General features: G+C 33.0%; 1 protein-coding gene across 5 annotated transcripts in view; it reads right to left on the bottom strand.

Moving 5' to 3' along the window:
• Window positions 1-21694, bottom strand: part of LOC109540285 (afadin) — a 153462-nt gene that overhangs the window by 13246 nt on the left and 118522 nt on the right. For 4 of the 5 annotated variants that reach the window (XM_048665236.1, XM_048665237.1, XM_048665240.1 and 1 more), the window contains 10 exons: window positions 15618-15823; window positions 12234-12311; window positions 10732-10890; window positions 10199-10369; window positions 8922-9177; window positions 5207-5362; window positions 4640-4937; window positions 3210-3401; window positions 2743-2879; window positions 2342-2663 (listed from right to left, as the gene is read on the bottom strand). In XM_048665236.1, the coding sequence (XP_048521193.1) occupies window positions 2342-2663; window positions 2743-2879; window positions 3210-3401; window positions 4640-4937; window positions 5207-5362; window positions 8922-9177; window positions 10199-10369; window positions 10732-10890; window positions 12234-12311; window positions 15618-15823 (1975 nt within the window). The remainder of the gene's footprint in view (window positions 1-2341; window positions 2664-2742; window positions 2880-3209; window positions 3402-4639; window positions 4938-5206; window positions 5363-8921; window positions 9178-10198; window positions 10370-10731; window positions 10891-12233; window positions 12312-15617; window positions 15824-21694) is intronic. The other variant, XM_048665238.1, reaches the window with a different exon arrangement.

Here is a 21694-nt window from a genome sequence, read left to right as displayed (position 1 = left end):
CTATCGAATAGCTTTTATTCTGAGCAAATTCCTGCGCTTTGGTTTTGGGTTTAATGTACTCTTCAACTTTCTGCAATTTCATAGACTGTCCCGATTCGTCATAGGTTAAAGTTACGTTCTTGGGTGCAGGATCGCTGAAATCCGTTACTTGCAGGCTAAACACCGGCTCGTCACTTTGAATTTCTATTCGAGGAATCACGAATTTTCGTTTTTCCGTTTTGAAAAGACTGTCGTCCGAACTGAAAAATACGTTGTTTTTCGATTTAAGAACAGGCGGAGTGAAGAGCGTATTACTGGAGTTTGAGTATAACGACTCGTTTGATCCCACAGGACTTTTATGATTGTAGTAGTAGTATTGGTCGGAATAAGCTTGATCCTGATTACAGGCTGCATGTAAGAAAAACGCTAGCGTTAGGGAATGTTAAATCTAGCAATACCACATTTTCAATAAAATTTAGAAATACAAATGGATATTTAGATAATGTAAATGTACAGTGTTTCTAAATGTGTTTAAAGGACTGTAATTTCTTGGCTAAATTTACGGCTCAAAGGTTTCAAGTTGGTTTGATGACAATGTTAAAAAAGAATGAATTACAAGTTTATAAGGCTTTGTTCAAAGTTAATGCTGTAATTCTAATTTTTTTCTTTCGAAAAAATTAACATATATTATATTATTAACATATAAAAGATTCTAAGACATAAAGTTACCCAAGAAAGTATACACTATCCATTATATTCAGGAACTCCTAGTACTATCTCGCTAATCAAAACAAATGTTTATTTCATAATCAAATAAATAAAATATCGTACAGAAATTACATATATAATTTCAGCAGAAAAGGATTAATTTAATGAGCTTGGCTCTCAAGAGTAATGTGCTTTATTATGCACAATATTTAACTTTTAAGGTCTCCGCACACTATCATGCACATGTTGTTTCCGGCACGTAGCGTTTAGTTTCCAAAAAATATTATTTAATCATAGTAAATATGAACAATGCACACTATCGGGAACGTATCGTATCCATATACTTTTATATAAAAGTTATGATCGTATCAGGCACCGTACGTTTCTGTTCAGTATTTTCGGACACAATATTTGCCGGATGCCGGCCGGTACGGAACGAGTCGAAAGGTATGTGAATAAAGTATCAGATCAAATTAGTAGTTTTCCAGTCGCCGTTTGACAAACTTATTTTATCTTTATATCGTAAAATTTGAAATAGATTTAGAAAAATCAATTGAACTCGTACTGAATCCTATTCATTATAAAATAGCCATAATAGTTTTCATCATCAATTAATTATTTGTATAAAGTCTATTATTCGCCTTCCTTTTTCCTTTATTTCATCATTGAATATACTGCAAATCTTCTTTTTATTGCAGAATTGCTTGTTTCTTTATCCTCAAGTAGAAGAGCAATTGCACACAATTTTTACCGGACGAAACTGAAACGTTCAATGTAGGAAAATGTGAACCGCAGTCCGTTGTGTGTGAAACGCTACGTGCCGGAAACGATACGTATATGATAGTGTGCAGAGACTTTTATGTAACATTGGTGTTTTTTACAAACAATATCTTACAACATATATTTTATTATGTTAGACTTGTTAATATGAGTTAATGGCAATGGACAAAAATAAATGAGCTTTTTATATAATTTTGCTGATCAATTAATGAATGATACACAGTGTTTCAGAGTTGAAGTTGATATGGCGCTTAAAAAAAATTGCGCTCGTCAAAATATAACACTTCAAATAAAAATGGATCCATAAGTGTTAAGTTTCCGAGACAAACAGTTTTTTTCTGACGTTTCACACGCACAAGTGGCTTGTATCCTCAGAAGTGTTTAGCTCAAAAGCTCCACACAAATTATCAAGGATTTGATGGATATATTAGATGTGATCTAGAATTTTCAGGGGAGCACCCAGAATGTGGGCGGTTTTTGTTAAAACACTTAATTAATTCCGTCATAAATTTCAAAATGTCCAATGAAACTCCCAAGAGTTGAAATGCGTATGTAATGTAAAACTCCCTGTACCTGTGACAAAGCCCTTATGGAGCTTTGTTTATGTGAACTTTTATATTTGCTGAGTGTGTTATTCTTCTTCTATTCTGAAATACGGCGCATTTTTATATTTGTAATAATCTATTTATCATAAAAATAATTAATACTTTCAGAGCTTGTAAGTCATGTATAGCGTGATTGAGATTATAACTGTCTTTCTCATTTTTACGAGATGGCACAGACATAGCACATTACCTCAACATTTTAAATCGCACTTTAATGGCTTGGGTTGAAATATTGACTGGGAACGTAAAATAGGTTTAAAACAACTCACCTCTGTGTGGCGTAGGACTAGGTTGTTGAAGTAATGTGGCCAAACCGTGATAAACTGCGCCCCCTTTCGCCACTTCCAACGTTACAACGCTGCCCGTTCTAACTAGGAATTCTGCAGCTTTTTCTTGGGTTATTCCCAAGAGAGATTGACCATCTACTGATACAAGTTGATCACCTGCCGCCAGTCGGCCATCTCGATCAGCAGCACCTCCTGGTACTACCGATTTAATATAGATCCCTAAACGCTCTTGGCCAGCTCCTTTTGCAGCCACTATAGATAGACCCATCCCACCTCCAGCTTTGTGAAGGCGAATAACTTGAACCTAAAGTAGTAGAATGCAATTTTAGCCTCGATCCACAAGAACTCTAGTAATCAGATTGAGAAACATAAAGCATACTAACCTCAGGTTGAGTAGTACTTAGAGCACTGGGAGGTCTTGGAGCTTTCATGTAAACCGTCCAATGGCCAGAACTCGTTGGTTGCGCGGCTAATCTGCAAAGTCCTGCAGCTTTCAGCGGATGCAGAAAATCAGCCAGGCCTTTAAACAAAACGCACACAGTGAGATAAAGAACAAGCAAATATTAATTAAGGGATAATTTATTAAAATGCAATTTGATTTTGCAACATTTTATGCGTTTTATGCTTGATCTCTCGATTATCGTTTAGTTTTCGAGAACAAACATTTTCGTTCTCATTACGCACATTGAAGGCAAGTAAAAGCCAAAATAAAAAGTTGACTATCTTCAAAGAATCATGGTTTGATTTCTACGATTAGAATCATGTTCAACATCTGGCTGCCTTGATTACCATAATGTAATGGTAGCGCTAGCGCTGCTCTGTATAATAGATAAATATAAATAAATCATACCTGGTGGGACCCCTTGCACAACATCACAGCTAAATCCATCATCAGGTAAAAGAAGTTGCAAAGGAGGAGCAGGATCTTCATATAAAGTAACCTCGCGACCCTCAGCGCGCGCCAGTTCATCCGCCACACTCTCTGCAGCTTTGGCAGCTTGTTCCACAAGAGATGGAGAAGCGATTTTTTCACCAGGTTCAGCTGGAAATACGTGATGAAAATGTATTTCAATATCACTGATGACGATGATAACTTAGCTGCCAACAGTCAACTTTCAGAATGCTCCTGGACTCAAACAATAAAACAGCCTGATACAAAATGCGAAAAAATATGAAATAAAGTTGATTTTATATCAAAACATAATTTAAGTTGGTCAATACTTTTCTAGTTTCACCACGCAAACCATGTCATATTTCCGTCTCCTTGAATAAGATCATTTAACAGTGTGCTTGATTTGTTAGTTTTTTATTAAAGCTACGTTATTTTTGTGAACGGTGTTTAATTAGAATTAATCTGTAAAACTTATTTCACTCGAATTGGGACACCACCCAGTGACCTATAAAACTTTACGTTATTTAATGGTCTTCGTTAGCAACTCGAAGACACATATATGCATTTAAATCCACCTAGACACAATAAGAAATAACGGTATCAGATTTGCACGTGAGTAAGTACACTATTTTATACAAGGATAGCTAAAATGACTGCTAGATCTTTAACTGCACGATTAAATATTGTATTTTGATTCATATAAATATGGGTTCGTAAATATTTAGCCTTCAATAACAGTGCTGTTAAAATTATTTTATAGGCAAAACATATAGATACAATTTGAGATATTAAAATTTTTGAGGACGGACATTTTTAATATGCAAACTCCAATTTCAGGAATTATGTTTGGCACTTAATTGTGCTTAGATTGTTTGCCAATGTGTATACTTACGTTTCTTATGGTTTAATTTGAAATGTACACGGGTTTGCTTTCTAATATTTTAACGGCGACTGTTTAAGTCATTTTTTAAGGATACTTTTCAAAAACACTATGATGAACCGAGTATATAATGAATAATTTTCGGACCCTCTGTACTTATAACCCGAAGTCGATTACGGCGTCGAATAATAAATGTTTCGCAATATTTGTTGTCAATGCTACTATCTAGGCAAAAATGTATGTTTTAAATGGCGGATTTTGCGGAGTCGTTGAAGTTAAATTGAAAAATAGCACGCATTTCACTTTTTCCAGAGAGAGAGCTTAAACGAGAATGCAACTAGATATAGATATGTATTCGCACTTTTTACAAACGACAGTAACATTTCACTTGTATTATTTATTGGATGTGAATAAGCGACTTATTTAAGTTTTGTGTATGATCTCTAAATATGTCTCTACGTAAAAAAACATCTGCTTAAAATTTTCATTCATTGGAAAATCTTGTTACCTTTGTATTGCATAAGTAAAGCTCCGAGTTGCATGGAGTTCAATTTAAAACAGGCAGCACTCAGATTAGCCAAATCTTCGGGAGTGTATTTGTTCGCTTGCAAAAGATGAGCGCACTGAACAATCTTAGCTAGATGGCACTCAGCAGCTAACTCCAGGCCTTGAGATTCTGCCCAGGCTTGAAGGTTTCGTAGACGGTTAGCCAGTTTGTTTCCAAAATTTCTAGTGCATAGATTGCTATTCGAAATTACGTTCGTCAAAGCCTTGGCCGAGATCCAGTGGAATAGTTGGGAGAATAACTGAAATAATACACATTTGATATAACATGATTCAAGATTATTAGTTAATTGTAACATACAATAATACAATGTAACATTATAATGTTTGTAATTCTTGGTTTGTAAACTTAGAATGTTTAAAGCAGCATAAAATAATTCCTTAATTAATAATTGTATAGACACTTATAGAGTATAGTCTATAATTCAATCAAAAATAGAACTGCACATTTGAATGAGGTAGCGGCGAATTGACCTAAACGGGCCCATATCTTAAATCCAACTTTTATTACCTGGATAGTTAAAGCAGCGTTTACTCTGCACTTTCTTAATAAATTCATGGCTCCACTAAGAATGTTGATTACTTCCCTTGGATGGTCATCTCCTGTCACCGACATTAGGTACGCCATTCCTGAATTTAGTTCGTCAGTTAAACAAGCAACTAAATTCTGGAAAAAAATATATGATTAGCAACCATTATTTGTGTGCATTTTTTACAATACCAAAATTAAACGCAAAAAATAATGTCAACCGATCAAAAAGAGAAAAATGAAAGTAATATTCGTAAGAATACTGCAATAAAACTGTATTTAGAATTCATGAAAAAGTCCATTTGAAGTCTTATGGTATTAAAGCAGATAAAACACAATATTTGTAATATACGATCAGTAATCATTTACTTAATAAAATGGTATAATTAATGGTATGTATGTATAATTAAACGTAATGGTATGTAATCTCTTAATCGATGACAACTTTATGGAAATAAACGTCTCATTCGTTCATAAAGTATTTTATAGGAATTGTCCTGTTTGGCGCGCATCCAAAACTAAACGGAAGTTTAATTTCAAATTTCGGCTCCCAGTAATTTAAGGGGGTAATCTGCATTCAGACTAAAGTATTCTAAACTTTTCCAGGATTTTCAATTATATTAAAAGTCCATAGCAACTTTTGTTATTTGGAATGGAATTTCAAATAACCTACCACTAGCTCTTTTCCTTAACTTTTAAATTACCATGCTCAAAGCTGGGGACAGAATTTTAAACAAATATTCATTTATTTCAATAAAATCTTCCATTTTATTACGCTGTTCAATTTTATAATAAAAATAAGATACGTTGGAAGTGCCTTCTCAGTTTCAACTGTTACTCTTCGACGCAGTAAAATGCAATAACTAAATAGGCATCAATTTGTTTGGATATACATTTGACGAGAACTCAGCAGAAAGTCAAGTAAATGATTGATTGAACTGAAAATTAAATGAAGTGTTCTCATATCAATGCCAACTTAATTTTAATCAATGTGGTGATTGTTCTCCACAATATTTGTCGTGTTGGGTGTGGGACTGCTTGTTAATTAGTTTTTCAGTTGTTGGATTCAGAATTTGTTTTTTGGCTTGTACAATTTTTCGTTTCCAAATTGCAAGAATGCCATCAACATTTTACATGATAGGGAAGAATCTACAATAACCCTTTCTTCCATCTAGGATAGATTGGTTTGTTTTTTGAATCTTAACCCTAGAACATTCGCTCAGTGTTGGAGTGGTCGCCTGACTATATTACTACCAGTCCATGGTTTTCAATGTTTTATAAATAATTTTTAATTGTTGGTTCCTTTTAATGTTAGTTTGTTCTCTGTGTTGCGATTTTAATTCCTTGGCGGCCTCCCCATTGGTTGGCATACTCTATTCTTCACTCTTGGGGATGAACGCTTATGTCTTGACGAGTACGTTTCTATCCTTTTATTCTATTAATTTGCATGACGCAATTGTTACTCTTTTGTGTTTTCCAGCGGCCCTGATGATGATGTAAATGTTGAAAGCGCTGGGCCATATTTGATATTCAAGGGTTAAATTACACCATATACCCTTGAATAATTTAATTATTCGTTGTAGAACTTTTTTTGAAATGTTTTATTTCAATAGGCATTTAAAAGTTTTTCTAACATTGTCTGCAAAATATTACTTGTATCGTTATACCGACTCGAATTGTATATGTTATACCGACACTATAAGCTTTTTTGTAACTTCCGTGTTAGGCCTGGGTAACACTGTGTTGAGTTGCGCTATTGAGTTGATGCCTCTCTCTGAGTTAACGAGTTATAACTCATCGGTTCATAAGTCATTTATTAAAGCTTTACGAGATCCGAGACTGAAATTTTCATATCTAAGAAAAAGGTCGTTAACACCTTTTCTGAGCAACGTTTTACTACTTTGATCAAACAACTAAAAAAAGTCTAGATTTTCTCAGCAACAGAACTCAACCGAAAGAAAGTCGACGAATTTTTGTGTAAAATCGACCTCTTAATTTTTTTTGCATAAAAGATTCAGTTTGTCAGTATTTTACAGTAAAACGTTAGAAAAAACGCGGGTTTTCTCTTTAGAGACAGTATTGTTTAGAAATATTGACATAAAAGTGAAGAAACCCCAGTTTTCAAATAAATGATTATTAACTTCCGCTTTGTCAGTTCGGGGAATATTTTTGGAAAAAGACCTAGAAATAATTATTACCCGTACTCCAAAGCTGCAAAAAATTTTCCAAAAATTTTTGCAAATCGGTTAGGAGGTCAGTGTTTCAATAAAATCTATCTTATCATTTTTTACAGAAAATATCTGAAGATTGTCAGTATTTTAACTAAATAAAATAATAATGCAATTTTTGCGTAGAAAGAATTGATTAATAAAAACTTTTTCCGAATTTTCCAAATTATTTTTTGTTAACTTTTGCTTGCTGGACGTTTTTTTCAAGATAATCCTAATTGATTTTGATAAAAACTGAATAAAATTATTTGGTGTTTGTGCCAAATTCGAAGCTGAAAAGGATTTTCTAAAGTTTCCTGCAAACCGATGAATGAGGGGAATTYTCAAAATTAATTTTGTCATTTYGGCTGAAAAGACCCCCATTATTGTCAGAAAAGGAAATTATAAAAAATACTTTTGTGTTTTTCAAAGGTTTCGTAAATTTTTTACAAAACTATAAATCTTGTAATTTTTCGCGTAAGACAAAAGACCTCGTAAAAGATCGTCAGTATTTTTAAGTAAAACTCTACAAAATAGAGCGTTTTTGAGTAGAAATTAAAGCAAAAAAAATTCAGTTAGACCTAAAAAGCCCTTAGACCTAAAAAGTTTTTAACAAACTCTACAGTMTTCAGAGGAATTGAGTTGACGAGATTTCCAAATAATCTGTTATAAACTTTCGATTATTCTATTCATTTTTTGATAGAAAATGATTTGATTTTTGTTTCAAATTCGACGCTGGAAAGGTATTTGAAAACTTTTTACAAAGCGAACAAGGATTCGAATTTTTTTTCAAAATTTTTCACAGAAAATACGTTAAGTTGGCAGTATTTTTAAGTAAAACTTTAGAAAATTGAGCATTTAGAAAAAAAGAAGGAAGCGGGTGTGTACACACTGAAGAAAATCCAATCAAAGGGGATGCAAACTTGTATTATAGTGAGTCGATAGTGTGCGATCATACATCCCCTTTGATTGGATTTAGTAACTCGGCTAAAACTGAAAATTCGTAAATTTTGATGAATTTCAGAATTCTAAAAACAAGTAAAACAAGTCATTAACATTTTTCCAGCAACGGAAATGAGTTACTGTGCCGGTGCGTTGGGTTGGCGTTGGTTGGGAAAACTCACTTACCCTCATTAGTTACCTCAGTTAGTTACAACTCAGTTACCCAGGCCTATTCCGTGTTACATTGATACTTTTTGAAATGAAGGTAATTTTTTATTTTTAGTTTCAAAATCTGTTTCTCAATAGTAAATGCGTTAGCGTTATCAATTTTGCACTTCAACTTTGAGCTCCCATGCTTGTTCCTGTTCCGGCACTTTTGAACGTTTATGAAGAGACCCTAAGTTGGATACCCAACAGAAGTATGAGTCATTTTCGGGAGATAGCTATCGAAAATAAATCTGACAAACTTCCGGGAATAAAATGCTTTACAGTAAAACTTCTGATACACAAAAAATGCCATATTTTGGGTAATTTCAATAAAATATTACCTTAAAAGCCAACTGAACTGCATCAGCCAACGTGTCCTGAGCTTGCAAGGAAAACGGGTTGACATGCCGGTCGCTTTTTAGAAAATGTAGCAATTCGCTGGCGTTGGCCAACCAAAATGCCTGCGACGTGCTCTCAGTACTTCTGTCCTGGACAGTGTGTCGAATTAACATAGCAGCATGCTGCAGGACTAATGTTAATTTATGGGCTCGCTCTGTAGGTGTCAGTTCTGGTCTATAATGAGTCGATGCTCGGTATCTGAAATTCGCATTATATTATAATTATGAGTGAGTAAGAAAATACTCGTTACTTTTCAGCTACAAGTGTCTAACAAATATAAAAGGGTGAATTGGATTTGTTTTTCCAGGCGGGTCAAAGTAGCATTTTAGATAGTCTGAGCAATTAGGGAGGGCGCAGCAACGACTTTAATTATTCCAGATCCGCTTAGCATTAAAAAGATCATGAGCGAAAAAGCATCAAATAAGTATTTCGTTATAAGTAAACTTGTTTGTTTGCATAGCGCAAGGAAATGTCCAGAGCTTGAAAAATTGGATAATTAAAGCCAGATCGGCGTTCAAGAACGAGCCTGACTGACGCATTGAGGTGATCTGATTTCATGGCGAACGATAGGCGAATAAACCGCTTGAAATCGCCATAAACTCAACTACAATTAGCTACGGAAGTGCTCACTAGATTGCGGAATATGGAATAAAGAAAAAGCGAACGGGCGCCGAAGAAAGCTCGGTAGTCTGTCGAAAATTTTATGAAAACGGCTTTTTTACCGTTAATAAAAACGCAAAAAATCAGTCAAAAATCTCATTCTTCTTCAAGGAAACGCCAGCCATCATTCAACCAACAAACGGCATGAAGGAGAAATTAAACATATTTGTGGAATTTGTTTAATTTCTCTTTGGTTCATTTGGCTGGAAAAGGTTAGAACATCATCCCTACAGTCCAGACTTGTCACCTTGTGACTTTCATCCTTTTGAACCCTTGGCTTGTAGTAGTTTCGAGTTCCATTGGCTAACCGAAAGTCCGAAAAATTTGTACGACGACAAGGTTAAAAAATTCCCAATTCGCTAGAAAAAATATATTTATAGGACGCGTGATTATGCAGAAAAATAGTGTTTTTGTAAAGATTGTAAAATAAGGCAACAACTTAAAAAAGTAAGTCCCATTTATATTTGATACACACTAGTCGGCTGAAATATTGCTCCAAGTTGAATAAATTATTGAAACTATGTGTATAATTACAATATTAAAGTATCTATACACCTACCTAGCACATAAATACAAAGTATATGCGGGTGCCAGTCTAAAAGTAGGCGTTGTTACATCTAAGTGAGTTATCACTCTGGCCAAAAATTGTTCTTGTGGATCTTCGGGGAATTCTAAGACGGCTGGCAAAATTGGGTCTTGACCTCTTGCGTATCGCTCCATTCCACTTAGTCTGAATAACAATAATTAACTTACACACGGAATGTGACCCAGTATATGTACTTATATCATATATTATGTATTAGCTAGAATGGCCAAAGTAATGAAGCAACAAAATAACAACGGATTTTAATCAATAGGTGCAGATAATGAGTAAAACATGTATGTCGATTGATGTTGGTGTATTTTAACTTGGCTCAAAACTAAATAGTTTGTTTTCGATTCCGGTTAAAATCAGTTTAATTCTAGATAATTAAGCTCTAATTGAAAACCTATTATATTTAGCGTCAGTTAATGCCACGCAAAACAAATATTTTGTGTATATCTAAAATCTGTCATAAATATTTAAAAAAAAAATCAATTAATTGAAAATACCTATTCTCGGATCGACTATCAGATCCTAAAGATCGATTGTCCTCCCTAGCGCCACTATGAGTGGACACTGTCTCCACATTGCCATCTATATCAAAAGTGGTCTCTATGTTTTCTCTAGAACCTGTGCCTTGTGTTGGACTGAGAGCGCGAGGTGATCGGCTAAATAAGCAAAAACAATATGCAAAATAAAACAAAAATATGTAAATAATGGTGAAATAAATGTTGAGTTACTCGGTTTATAAAATAAATATAAATTGTGCAATCGTTTTAGTATAATGCATGTGGGGTATAAAAAATTATATATATGTGGTATTAGTGTAACTTTGAAGTTCATTCCACTTCTCGTTTTAACATTTTGGACTCTAGTTAATATTCTTAGACATTTGATTCTTTCGGATGTTCGAATACTGCTTCTGTACATGCGGCTGTTTTCGGAGTAAATAGAAATAATCGATCTACTACTACATTGTGATTTTTCACATTAATTTCTAATTGTCTACATTGTGTGGTATTTCCATATGGAAATTGCTTTGTTAAATGTCAGGGCATACGAACGGACGGTGAACCTAATGTAGGTGTGATAGGTGTTCCTAATTGCATTTCTTTTCAAACAGTGCATTTTAATTAAAACATAAACGTGGTTTGCACCATGGAAATAGAAAAGTAGGATATCAATCTATACCTATTACAAAGTAAATAAGTACGCAAAGGAACGTTTCGGTTTGGCAGATTTTGCATGTATTTTGTTGAGCTCACGCTAATAGTAATTTTAACAAAATCAGTGCCAAAAACACTTGTATTCATGTTTTATATATAATATAATATATATTAAATCTCTATACATTTACTTTTTTCTTTAAAAATGGGGCTTCCTTGTTTTTTAAATTGCAGTATTAACTTAAAATATCTAAAGTATCTATCTATCAAAATCAATGAAATAGGAAATAAACATAATTAACCCACAATGAATTAATGCATTGTAATAATGAAACAAACATTTTTATAATTATAATTAAATATTTGCTTTATAATCTGCATGTCACTATAAAGCGGTTTATGAGCAAAGCGAATGCAACGAAAATAAACCTGCGAGTGGCTAATCAATCATGTGCAAAAAAATGAAATGCAGTCTTTAAATACATGGGGTTTAACGGTGAAAAGGTCTAGCGGTTTTTGTCTCTATATTGGGGTAATAATGCACAAATCAACTCTGTTCCAAAGATCAGTTGTTTTCCATCTACAAATAATTAACTTTACATAAGGTGTTATAATTAGTAAAAGTTTTACTCTACTTTCTTAGTGGAAATATGCAGCAACAAGTCTTTACACGATAATGTACATTTAAATACAGTTGGAACTTTGACGTATGCACAACTGCAGCTATTAATTAAACAGGAAAACGCAACCCTAAGGAATGATAACATCGAAAGTAGTTAATTAAAAAGCAGAGAACAACCAATCTAAAAGCGCTGTTGTTAAATAATATATATTTGTTCACAAACCTTTCATATATTCGTGTCTGGTTATCAATACTTCCAAGAGGATGTCGGATTCTGTCTTCCTGAGCAGGGTCTACAAACCTGAAAATTATCGAAAGTATATATTTATACATGTATGTAAATAATGTTTGTAAGTGTATTGTTAGATTGGAACGACTCATTTTTAGTCCATATTGGATTTATTTCTACATGTAACTAATTTATAGTTGGTTTTCATTTACTATATTCTATGAATAAGCTGTTCCCGTACACTGCATACCATTTCGAGGGCAATATGTGACATGCATGCTGCATTTTTGATAAATTATAAATATTTTACAATCAAAGTAACGATATATCTTTAACCTAAGTTGTTGTACACTATCACAGTTGAGTAAACTTGAGAGGAAGTTTTGGGTTGATTCAACTAGCCAAAGTTGAAACTTATACTATTGAAACTACTCCCCTGTCGAATGAAGCAGCTGTTCGATTCCAAAAAGATTCAATTTTTCGAGCGTTCGATGATCGCTCCAAAGTCAACTTTTTGAGCTGAATCATTTACCAATCAAGTGAATTTTGTTTGCCATATACAGAATGTTTTAATATTATTGCGAAAAAATCAGACTAAATTTAAGCACTTTTTAAATAATTTCCATATAGGATGAATCAGTTTATATTAGCAGGACTCTGTCCTTGAATAAAACACGTTATATTAAGTACATTTTTTCATATAAATACATTTTTAGGAATATACTTTTCCACATCCAAAAGATTTTCAGTTTTTAGTGATATCTAAAATAATCTATACTGATTTAGGTTTTTTCATATACAGAATGTTTGATAAATCGATGGGTTTCTTCAAGAAGGTTTTAGCCAGTGGCGGTTAGTAATTAAATTTTCGGGAGATCATTTGTAAATTATCAATATGTATGACTTAATTGACTTTTACTATAAGCAACCTATTGGTTAAAAATAAGCATTTTTGGATAATTTAAAACATTTTAAATAAAACGATTTACTTCTTTGTTTTTTGAATATATCTGGACATTCTGCAAACTGACCAACTCAGCATCTGCAACATGCCGGATATACTGGTCAATCCGAGTGTAAAAATATTTCTTCTTTACAATGACTAGTCCGTGGACAGGAGGAGATAGAAAAAATGAACCTCGATCCCTTTTTTTAAGATAAACTCAATTTTTTGGTTATCATCTTTTGTATTCGAAAGGTAAACCTCGATCCTGTCCATTTTCTTTACATGATAGCTGTAAAGTTGATTATTTATTACAATTACATTATTTGCACACTTTATAGACAGGTTTTTTAGTAGAAATATGTTCTAAATATAATAAAAATAAAAGTAATCATCAATTTTTGAGTTATAACGCAAAATTATGTTTTTTAAATGGAAATCATAGATGCCGTATGGCCTAGATAAACATATTTTTTTCCGGTTTGAAATCTTTATAAAATGTGCGGCAAATTCTGAAATTTATCTTACTTTTTAAAATTTATTTCTTTAGATATATAATTTCTTAACATAAGAATGTTAATACGCAACTAAACTATTCACATCATTTATTAAAACTGTTGTTTATTATTAGCTAAACACAGTTCAGAACGCCTTAATACAGTTCAAATTGCATCATAGATTTGGTTGTTGAAGATGATATTAAAATTGTTCCTCAGTGGGGATTACCCATACTATTTAAATTATTTATAAGCACTTTCTCGTTTTTAATATATTTGCAAAAAAATACAGATATAATTTTTGTTTTTGCCATTGAGTTTAGCACAAAGTTAGCACAATTAGTACATTTTTTTTAATTTTAATACCTGAATTGCGCCGCACTTTATTATACACTACAATAATACATTTCTATAGTTTTACGAAACGGCTATGGCTGACCATAACTCAAACGCATCCTCCTCAAAAACGAGGAAGCAAAACTTCCCTTGTTTGTACAAATTGAAAAAAAAAATAGAGCATTGCATTAAAGTCTCTTTGGATCCCTTTTTTAAAAGTCGTATAAAAATATTAATTTAGATTTGCTTTTTTTGCGTAGGGTCAAGTTGAGTAATTGTAAACATGCACATATTTTAGTTTAAATAAAGTAAGTAGTAGGACTAAAATCTATAGATAATACAAATGACAACTTCGTTGCGGTTTTGGCAAATTATGTAAATTCTGTGGTAGAAAACCAGCTACTCGGGGTTGTATTTCCCACAATTAAGGTGAAAGGAGAAATAATTTATTACAGCTTTGAAAAAGTAGTTCCAGTGTTCGAAAATTAATGTTTTTATGTTATTATTTAAGGTAGAGTTTTGTTTTTAGTTTTATTATTTTCTTAATGCTTTAATGCACGAGTTTCTAAGTAGTTTTTAAGTTTCAGTTTTATGTTTGAATAAAAAAGCTAAATCAAAACAAAACGAGTTGTTTTTCATTCTTTTGGGGTAAATGTACAGGCATTAAACAAAATATAAAATGTTTACATTTACCTAGTTACTTTTATTTTATAATACATATATGGTTGAATTATTAGATGCTTCCAATTACCCCGAAGTGGTTGGGTAAATGTAAACATTAACCACTTCTTTTAAATATTTATTTTTCAAAATTGAATTTTTGTTTCTTTTATTTCAACTCATTACAATGCGAAGTAACTTTATCAATTATTACGCTAAAAAATTTGTATGTTGATGATGATAAATTTGAAACAAAAATGTATTTGTCAAAATAGTTTACTTTTACCCCACTCTCCCCTACCAGCTTATAATACTTATTGAATTCCTCTATAAATCGTCTTTAATATTTATGAAAATTTACCATCACACATGGTCTGTTTATAATAAGACTTTCGGGTTTTCAATTGATACGAAAATCAATATATTTAGCAAAACGCGGTTAATATATTTCAACATTCGGCGTGACAAATTTATAAAAAAAGTTTTTTCGTATTTTTATGCGAAAAGTAGAGCATGAATAAACGCTGTTCAAATATTTATAAAGCACCCTGTGTATTATTGTTAGATGCAGCAAGACGTTTGTCCATCAATCAATAAAAACAATCAATTTATTCGGATAAATATACAGCACTTGTATACATGTCACATAATACGATCATTAAATGCTGGGATGGAGCCTGATTTAATTTATAGTCGTCTAGTTAAAATTGGAATGTAAGAAACTCTTCAGTTCTATTTTTGGATGCTAATTCTGTTTTAAAATTGGAGGACAGGTTAATATGCTGTACATTCTAAGTAGCTCAAAGTGTCTTTCAACAAACCGCTTTTAAAAGACGATTGATAAAAAAATTGAAGAATTTGCCTCAACTCAAAATTCAATCTTGGCAAATTATTCCTCCATGTCAATCAAAAATATATTTTCAACATATAAAATAAACTTACCTGTACGTGTTGCTATTTCCAAATTTCACTAAGCTACCATTGGTCAGTATCGTAGTTTGATGGATTCTCTGTCCATTGACGTAGGTGTGAGCATCAGCATGACAAGGAGTGAGTGAGGTAACTCCTTCAGCATTCGTGATAACGCAGTGGCGTGGCTGGATGTGGGGACCATACAGTTGAAGTGCTATTCCATTAGCTGAACCAACCTTAAATGAAAAGAAAATTGCTACAGTAAAAATAAACGATTATGGGAATTTACTGATTGTTAAGTTTACCAAAATACTTTTTGGTTGGCCGCTAAGACCTAGAGAATATCAATTTGAGCACATCTCTTACTCTACTACAGATTTTTGTATTTGACATACATTTATGCATATACGTTTATACATTTTAATTAACGACTGAACACTTTTTCCCATTCAAGGAAAAACTTGCGCTTTTTATGTTTGAATAAGAATAACGGGAAGCTTTCAGCGTTATCGCAAAGAGGAAAAGCTCATACCATTTTGTTCCATCCGAACACTCCAGTTAACCCAAAAGGATAAATAAAACACGTTCGCGCTCGCCATCGCGATTCATTTAATTAAAAACCTTTGACTATATTTACTTTCTCGTGATGAATAGCACATACATTACTCGAAACGGAATCCCAAGAGATAGGATTGCGGGCGCACATCACACAAAACACAACACAAGAAACAGAATAAATATCGCACATTGCAGGACCGCGCTTTCAACTCGAACCAAGTTTATTTGCATTCGCATTCATGCCAAACATCCGTCCTAAGCTCGCCAGCATAATTCATTTCTGGGTTTTATGGTAATAAACGAATATAGAAAGACGAATGGCATGCAAACGGAGTTTCCGAATTAAATATTCTGAAAATTTTGCTCGCCAGCTGAGTCAAATAAATATTGAGGAAATGTTATGCCACTTGTAAACTAAGATGGAGAATTATAGTTACAAATGTTAAGAAAGAACTCGATGGGTTATTTATCTGTTCCAACTATATAAAGTGTCTAAACACTGCATTTTTTCATTAGATAGCATTAGATTACCAGTTGTTGTTGGTGTTGTTGTTGTTGTTGTGCTTCTCCTATCGGCGGTTCACTATCGTCAGAGCTATTTTAATTTTAATGACTGTGGTTGCAGCCAAACCACTCCTTCAGATTTTTCAGCCATGAGGTGCGACTCCTTCCAACACTTCTCTTTTCGCTTAGTTCATGCTCGATGTAAAGGGTGTACCAATAAGAACGACGGATTTAAGTTTTAAATAAAACATATAGTCCAGGAGGGTTACAGATTGGCATGCTCTAACGTGACGTAACTTAGATATCTATTGGAATCGCTCGGGGGAAAATATCGAGGTGCGCCAGCTTCAAAAGGTGTGCTATTTGCATAAACAACGAAAAAGTGGAAAAAATATGCGAAAATCGCGTTTTTCTTCAGAAACGATCGCATATAACTCAGTAAGTATGCATTATGCAGCTGTTGCTACCACAGCTGTGTATAATGATTCACCCAGTATTCTTCGTCTATGTTGTTTATCTGTACTCTATCATTTTATTGGTTGTTTAATTATTTCATTGCTTTACCATTATCATGTATGTCATGTTCGATGTTACTTATAAATATGTCCCAAGACTCTTCATTGGTTTTTCTAGTCATTTCCTTTACGACATTTCTGTTTTGTTTGTAAATTTCATAGTTAGCTGCATTGGGGTTGTTAAGATAATGTATGTTTTTTGTTTTTCTCTCACTGCATCTTCGAATTCATGTCACCATATTCTCAATCCCTTCCTTTTTCTGATTTGTCTTTTTTTACCCAAGAGTTCGCATGCCGTTGTTTCCACTTCTTGCTTTATGCTTTGCCATTCCGCTTTCATATCTTCCTTTGTTTCTGTGCGTTCAATATTTTGTTTACTCTATTCTGGTATATTTGTCTTATACTTTCTTCTTCAAGTAGATATACTTTGAAGAGCTCTTCGTTTAGTCTTGCTGGTTTTCGTATTTGTTTCCACTTTTTGTACGTCTCTATTGTTGATATTACTAGGAAATGATCTGATCCTCTGTCTGGCCCTCTATATACTCTTGTGTCCTTCACTTCGTACTTGTCCAGATAGTTTTTTATTTGTAGTTATGTAATTTATAATCGATCTTTGCCCACTTGCCGACCAAGTGTATTTATGTATATCTTTCTTTCTGAAGAAAGTATTTGTTACTTTTTATAAGTAATTTTCCGTTTCCATTCCATGTGTCTTCACCATAACATCCAATTACATGTGGGATAGATTGATTGCCTAACCGGGCGTTAAAGTCTTCCATCGATATTACTTGGTGAGTTTTATGGTATTTATGCATTAAAGACTGTATGTAGTTGTTTGTAAAAGCCCAAAAGTATTGGATTCGCCAGCATTCCCTTCTTCTGGTGCGTAAAAGACAATCAATATTACATTTCCTCCTGCAGATTTTACTCTTGCTGTGATAATGTGCTCGTTAATATATTCGTAAAATATACAGGTAATTAACGAATACTCAAAAGTAATAAAAAAATTACAACATTTAATTTCGGCGGAGTGTTTTCCTTCATATATAATACAAATCAAATAAAATTGACCAAAACGTCCAAAACGCCTATTTTAAATACCATTATTATCCAAAAAAATGTTTATTAAAAATATAATTAAATGAACGAATACCCGACGCTCAAAACTTAAGTATCTAAAATTTCGAAATGAGCTGATTGGAGACCGAAAGACATATATCACACAAACTAATTGCCTCCATTAAAATAATAAGCACATTCTTTAATTTGCCATAATAACAATAAAACGCCAGTGACTATTTATGCGAATAAGTTAGAGCTAGTTATCTGGATATCCTGTAAAGAAAGTTGCTCGCTTACAAGATCGACCATAATTGCGTGAAAAGCCACAGTAAACTTAACGAGGTTTATCGGATATTGTTAATCTCGTATCCTTAATAGGCTTTATGTAACTACTCATTAATAATAATTAACGTTTGCTGGTGTTTACTTGAAATTCGGATATTATCAATTATTGTAAACCTGACACGAAAATAATTTTGCTAATGAGTCCGACTATGGTATAGAATGCCGAAAAATACCATTAAGCTAATCGTTCTCAAATTAATAGCTGGTTAATGATGAGTAATAGTTAGAGCTTCATAGAGCTAAAACTAATAAAACTACTTAGTTGGCAGCAATAATCCAGACCATTTCAAGCTGCCTGTTGAAGAATTTTAGAACAATATTAAGAAACGTTTGATGGCAAGAATAATTATTATAAAATTGAATTACTTTTGATCGTGGATAATGAGCTTTTTAACTTGCAATTCTCAGAGGATATGAAGAATATACAACATTTTTTCCCGCGCACCTCATCGTAAACCTTTTTATTAAAGTCGATTACACCAGTAATACGCTGCTCACCCCTTGAATATTCTTGAGTGGAATAAAATGATGGGGTAACTTTCCGCCAATTTCCATCTCAAATTGTCTTCGTGATCCGTATTCAACTTGGGCAAATATGCGAAGCTCACCTGAACACTCACAAGCTCATCTCATAAAATACACCCACATAAAATATTGGCACTATTGTGTAAAAAAAATACATTGAAAACGCAATAAATTGTAAATTAATGAATTTGAACTCGACGCCGTCGATACCGGATACAAAGCGAATTTAAATGGAAACGAAATAGCCTGAACAGAGTTAGGCATTATTTACTGCATACTCCTGACTACTGCCAGTGAAATTTAATTATAAAAATCAATTTAGATAAAATGCCGAGTTAAAAGCACACAAGAGCAAGCTATCGTAATATTTTACGCTTGTGAAACAGTGGCATATTGTTTTAACGTCGGTTCCCTCGGGAACATTGGGAACGACTGCATAACGACGTCATATCGAACTGATAAGAGCTTCGACTACTTCTAACGGCAGGCTTGTATGGAAGTGAGATTTCATAGAGTTTGACAAAGTTTGCTGATCTATTAGCGAGTGTCAAAGAAGGAAAATATTCTGTATTAGTGCTTTAAATTACACCAAATCGTATTATTGCAAACATTAATTCACTTAGCTCACATATGCTTTAAATGTTCGCGTATTGTGCTGAACTTATGTGAGGTGATTCGAACGCGATACATTATTAGAACGTGCCGCCAATTCGCAAAACTTTGCAATTAGTGGAAATAATCCTAATTTTTAAACAATAAGTGGTGGCATAAACGTTAATAGTACGAATTAAACGAAGGGAAGTAATTGTTAAATTAGGCTCATTCTAATTCAAAATATTTTCGTAATTCCAGTCTTAATTTACTAAAGAGACTCGTACTCTAATTAGGTATTATGCAAATTATTGAAATATTTAAAGCGTTCATAACTAAGCTTTCTGGTCATTCTAATATTTGAAATGAGCATTTTAGATTATGCGTTTCCATGCAACATTTACATGAACTTTAAATAAGTCTGATCGCACATACCTTTTGAATTACAAAACTTTTCACATTCAGCCTCTATATTCGAATCCGYGGTTTAAAGCTACTMATTTTCTGTAAATTATTTTATTCATTATATYATTTGCTAGGTTGCCTGTTWTGCAGGTCATTCCGTATACTATAAATTTTGTATAATAATAAGCTTWCATTTTTTCTTTCATTATTAGGCAATGTAACTGGATGATTTTTAATTWATTTGTATATATAGTGATCTAAAGGTCGTTTATGGAACATWAAGTGAAGAAATCCTTAATAACAATATTTCAATTCTGTTCGAGTTTCAAATTGTMCATGTAATTTTTGTTMAAAAAACAWTAAWYTTTTTTTGTYTTTCACCCTGTATCTTAATAACTTCCGGATTTTCAAAAATCTTCAACGACCAAATGTCATTAGGATAGTGCAGGAAATAAACTTAAAAATTYTATTTTTTTGCATTAAACTGCATATTCTCAAATTGTTAATTGTTCAAAAGCAATTGCCTCTTTCTTTAAAGTGTTTTCGTAAGTACCAACAATGTATTGGATTTGAAGCTTATTTTCCTCCTATTTTGGGGCTTTATTTACTCGCTATCAGCTTTTTGATGGTAGTATCTAACGTATTTACTTTTGGAAAATGGATTCTTGCTTCATCTTCTTCTTTAGTTCTTAAAAAATTAAAATTACCAATAGAACTCATTTTGTTCGAAACAGTTTCCTAACAGAATGTAATTTCGTTTTCAAAATTGCCAGTGTCTGTAGTTTTTAGTTTTACTTGCTACAAAAATATAAAAATAAACACGCAGTTCTGTTTTCAGTAATAGCGGTTTATCTAGTCGGGTAAACTTTAGAGTGGTAATAACCTGTATTTTAAACTTGAAGAAAATATGTTATCACCATTTTGCAACCCTGACAAACTTGTACAGTAATAGCGAAGCCTTGCAGATCTCTGAATATATAAATGTTTTTTTTTCGAGAATCGATGCATATATGTACCCCTTAATATATGGACCATGTGGGACAACTTGTATAACTTTTCCCAGGATTTGTTAAGACCACCTCCCACAAACATTGTTGGTCGGATTTAAACCGACTGTGTCAATGTTCTCTTTACTAATGCTTAACTTTTGAATGCATATAGAAAAAAACCATTTCCATTACTACACCACTTAATTTTTGACAATATTTAATGATCAACTAGCGTTCCAATAACAAACTATTCAAATCAATTTTCACTTTGCAGTCACGCAGAACACTAATTGGAGCTTATTGTTGCCGAACATAATGGAAAACAATGCGTTAGACGAACAATATCTCAAATACAAAAAGCGCGTAGGATCTAATATACAACAATCAACACTTAAATTAACTACGAAGTAAACAAGGGCTATTTAGTAAGGAAAGGCGGTATAGAGGGTTATTCACGCTATACGGCAAGCGGGAAGTTTGCGGCTAAACCGTTTGATTTTTAAAGTGTTATTTTATGAATTGTCCGACGCCTACCGAGGGCACATTTTAAAAATATTTTAGTAATGTACAGGCTGTCCCAAAAGCTCTAAAGGTATCAAAGTTGCATTTTTTT

Source organism: Dendroctonus ponderosae, unplaced genomic scaffold, assembly GCF_020466585.1.
Source record: "Dendroctonus ponderosae isolate FM_Combo_2020 unplaced genomic scaffold, Dpon_F_20191213v2 Dpon_F_20191213_3, whole genome shotgun sequence".
Classification (NCBI taxonomy): Eukaryota; Metazoa; Arthropoda; class Insecta; order Coleoptera; family Curculionidae; genus Dendroctonus; species Dendroctonus ponderosae.
Note: the sequence above shows the minus strand (reverse complement) of the source record. Positions and strands in the feature narration are given on the sequence as shown.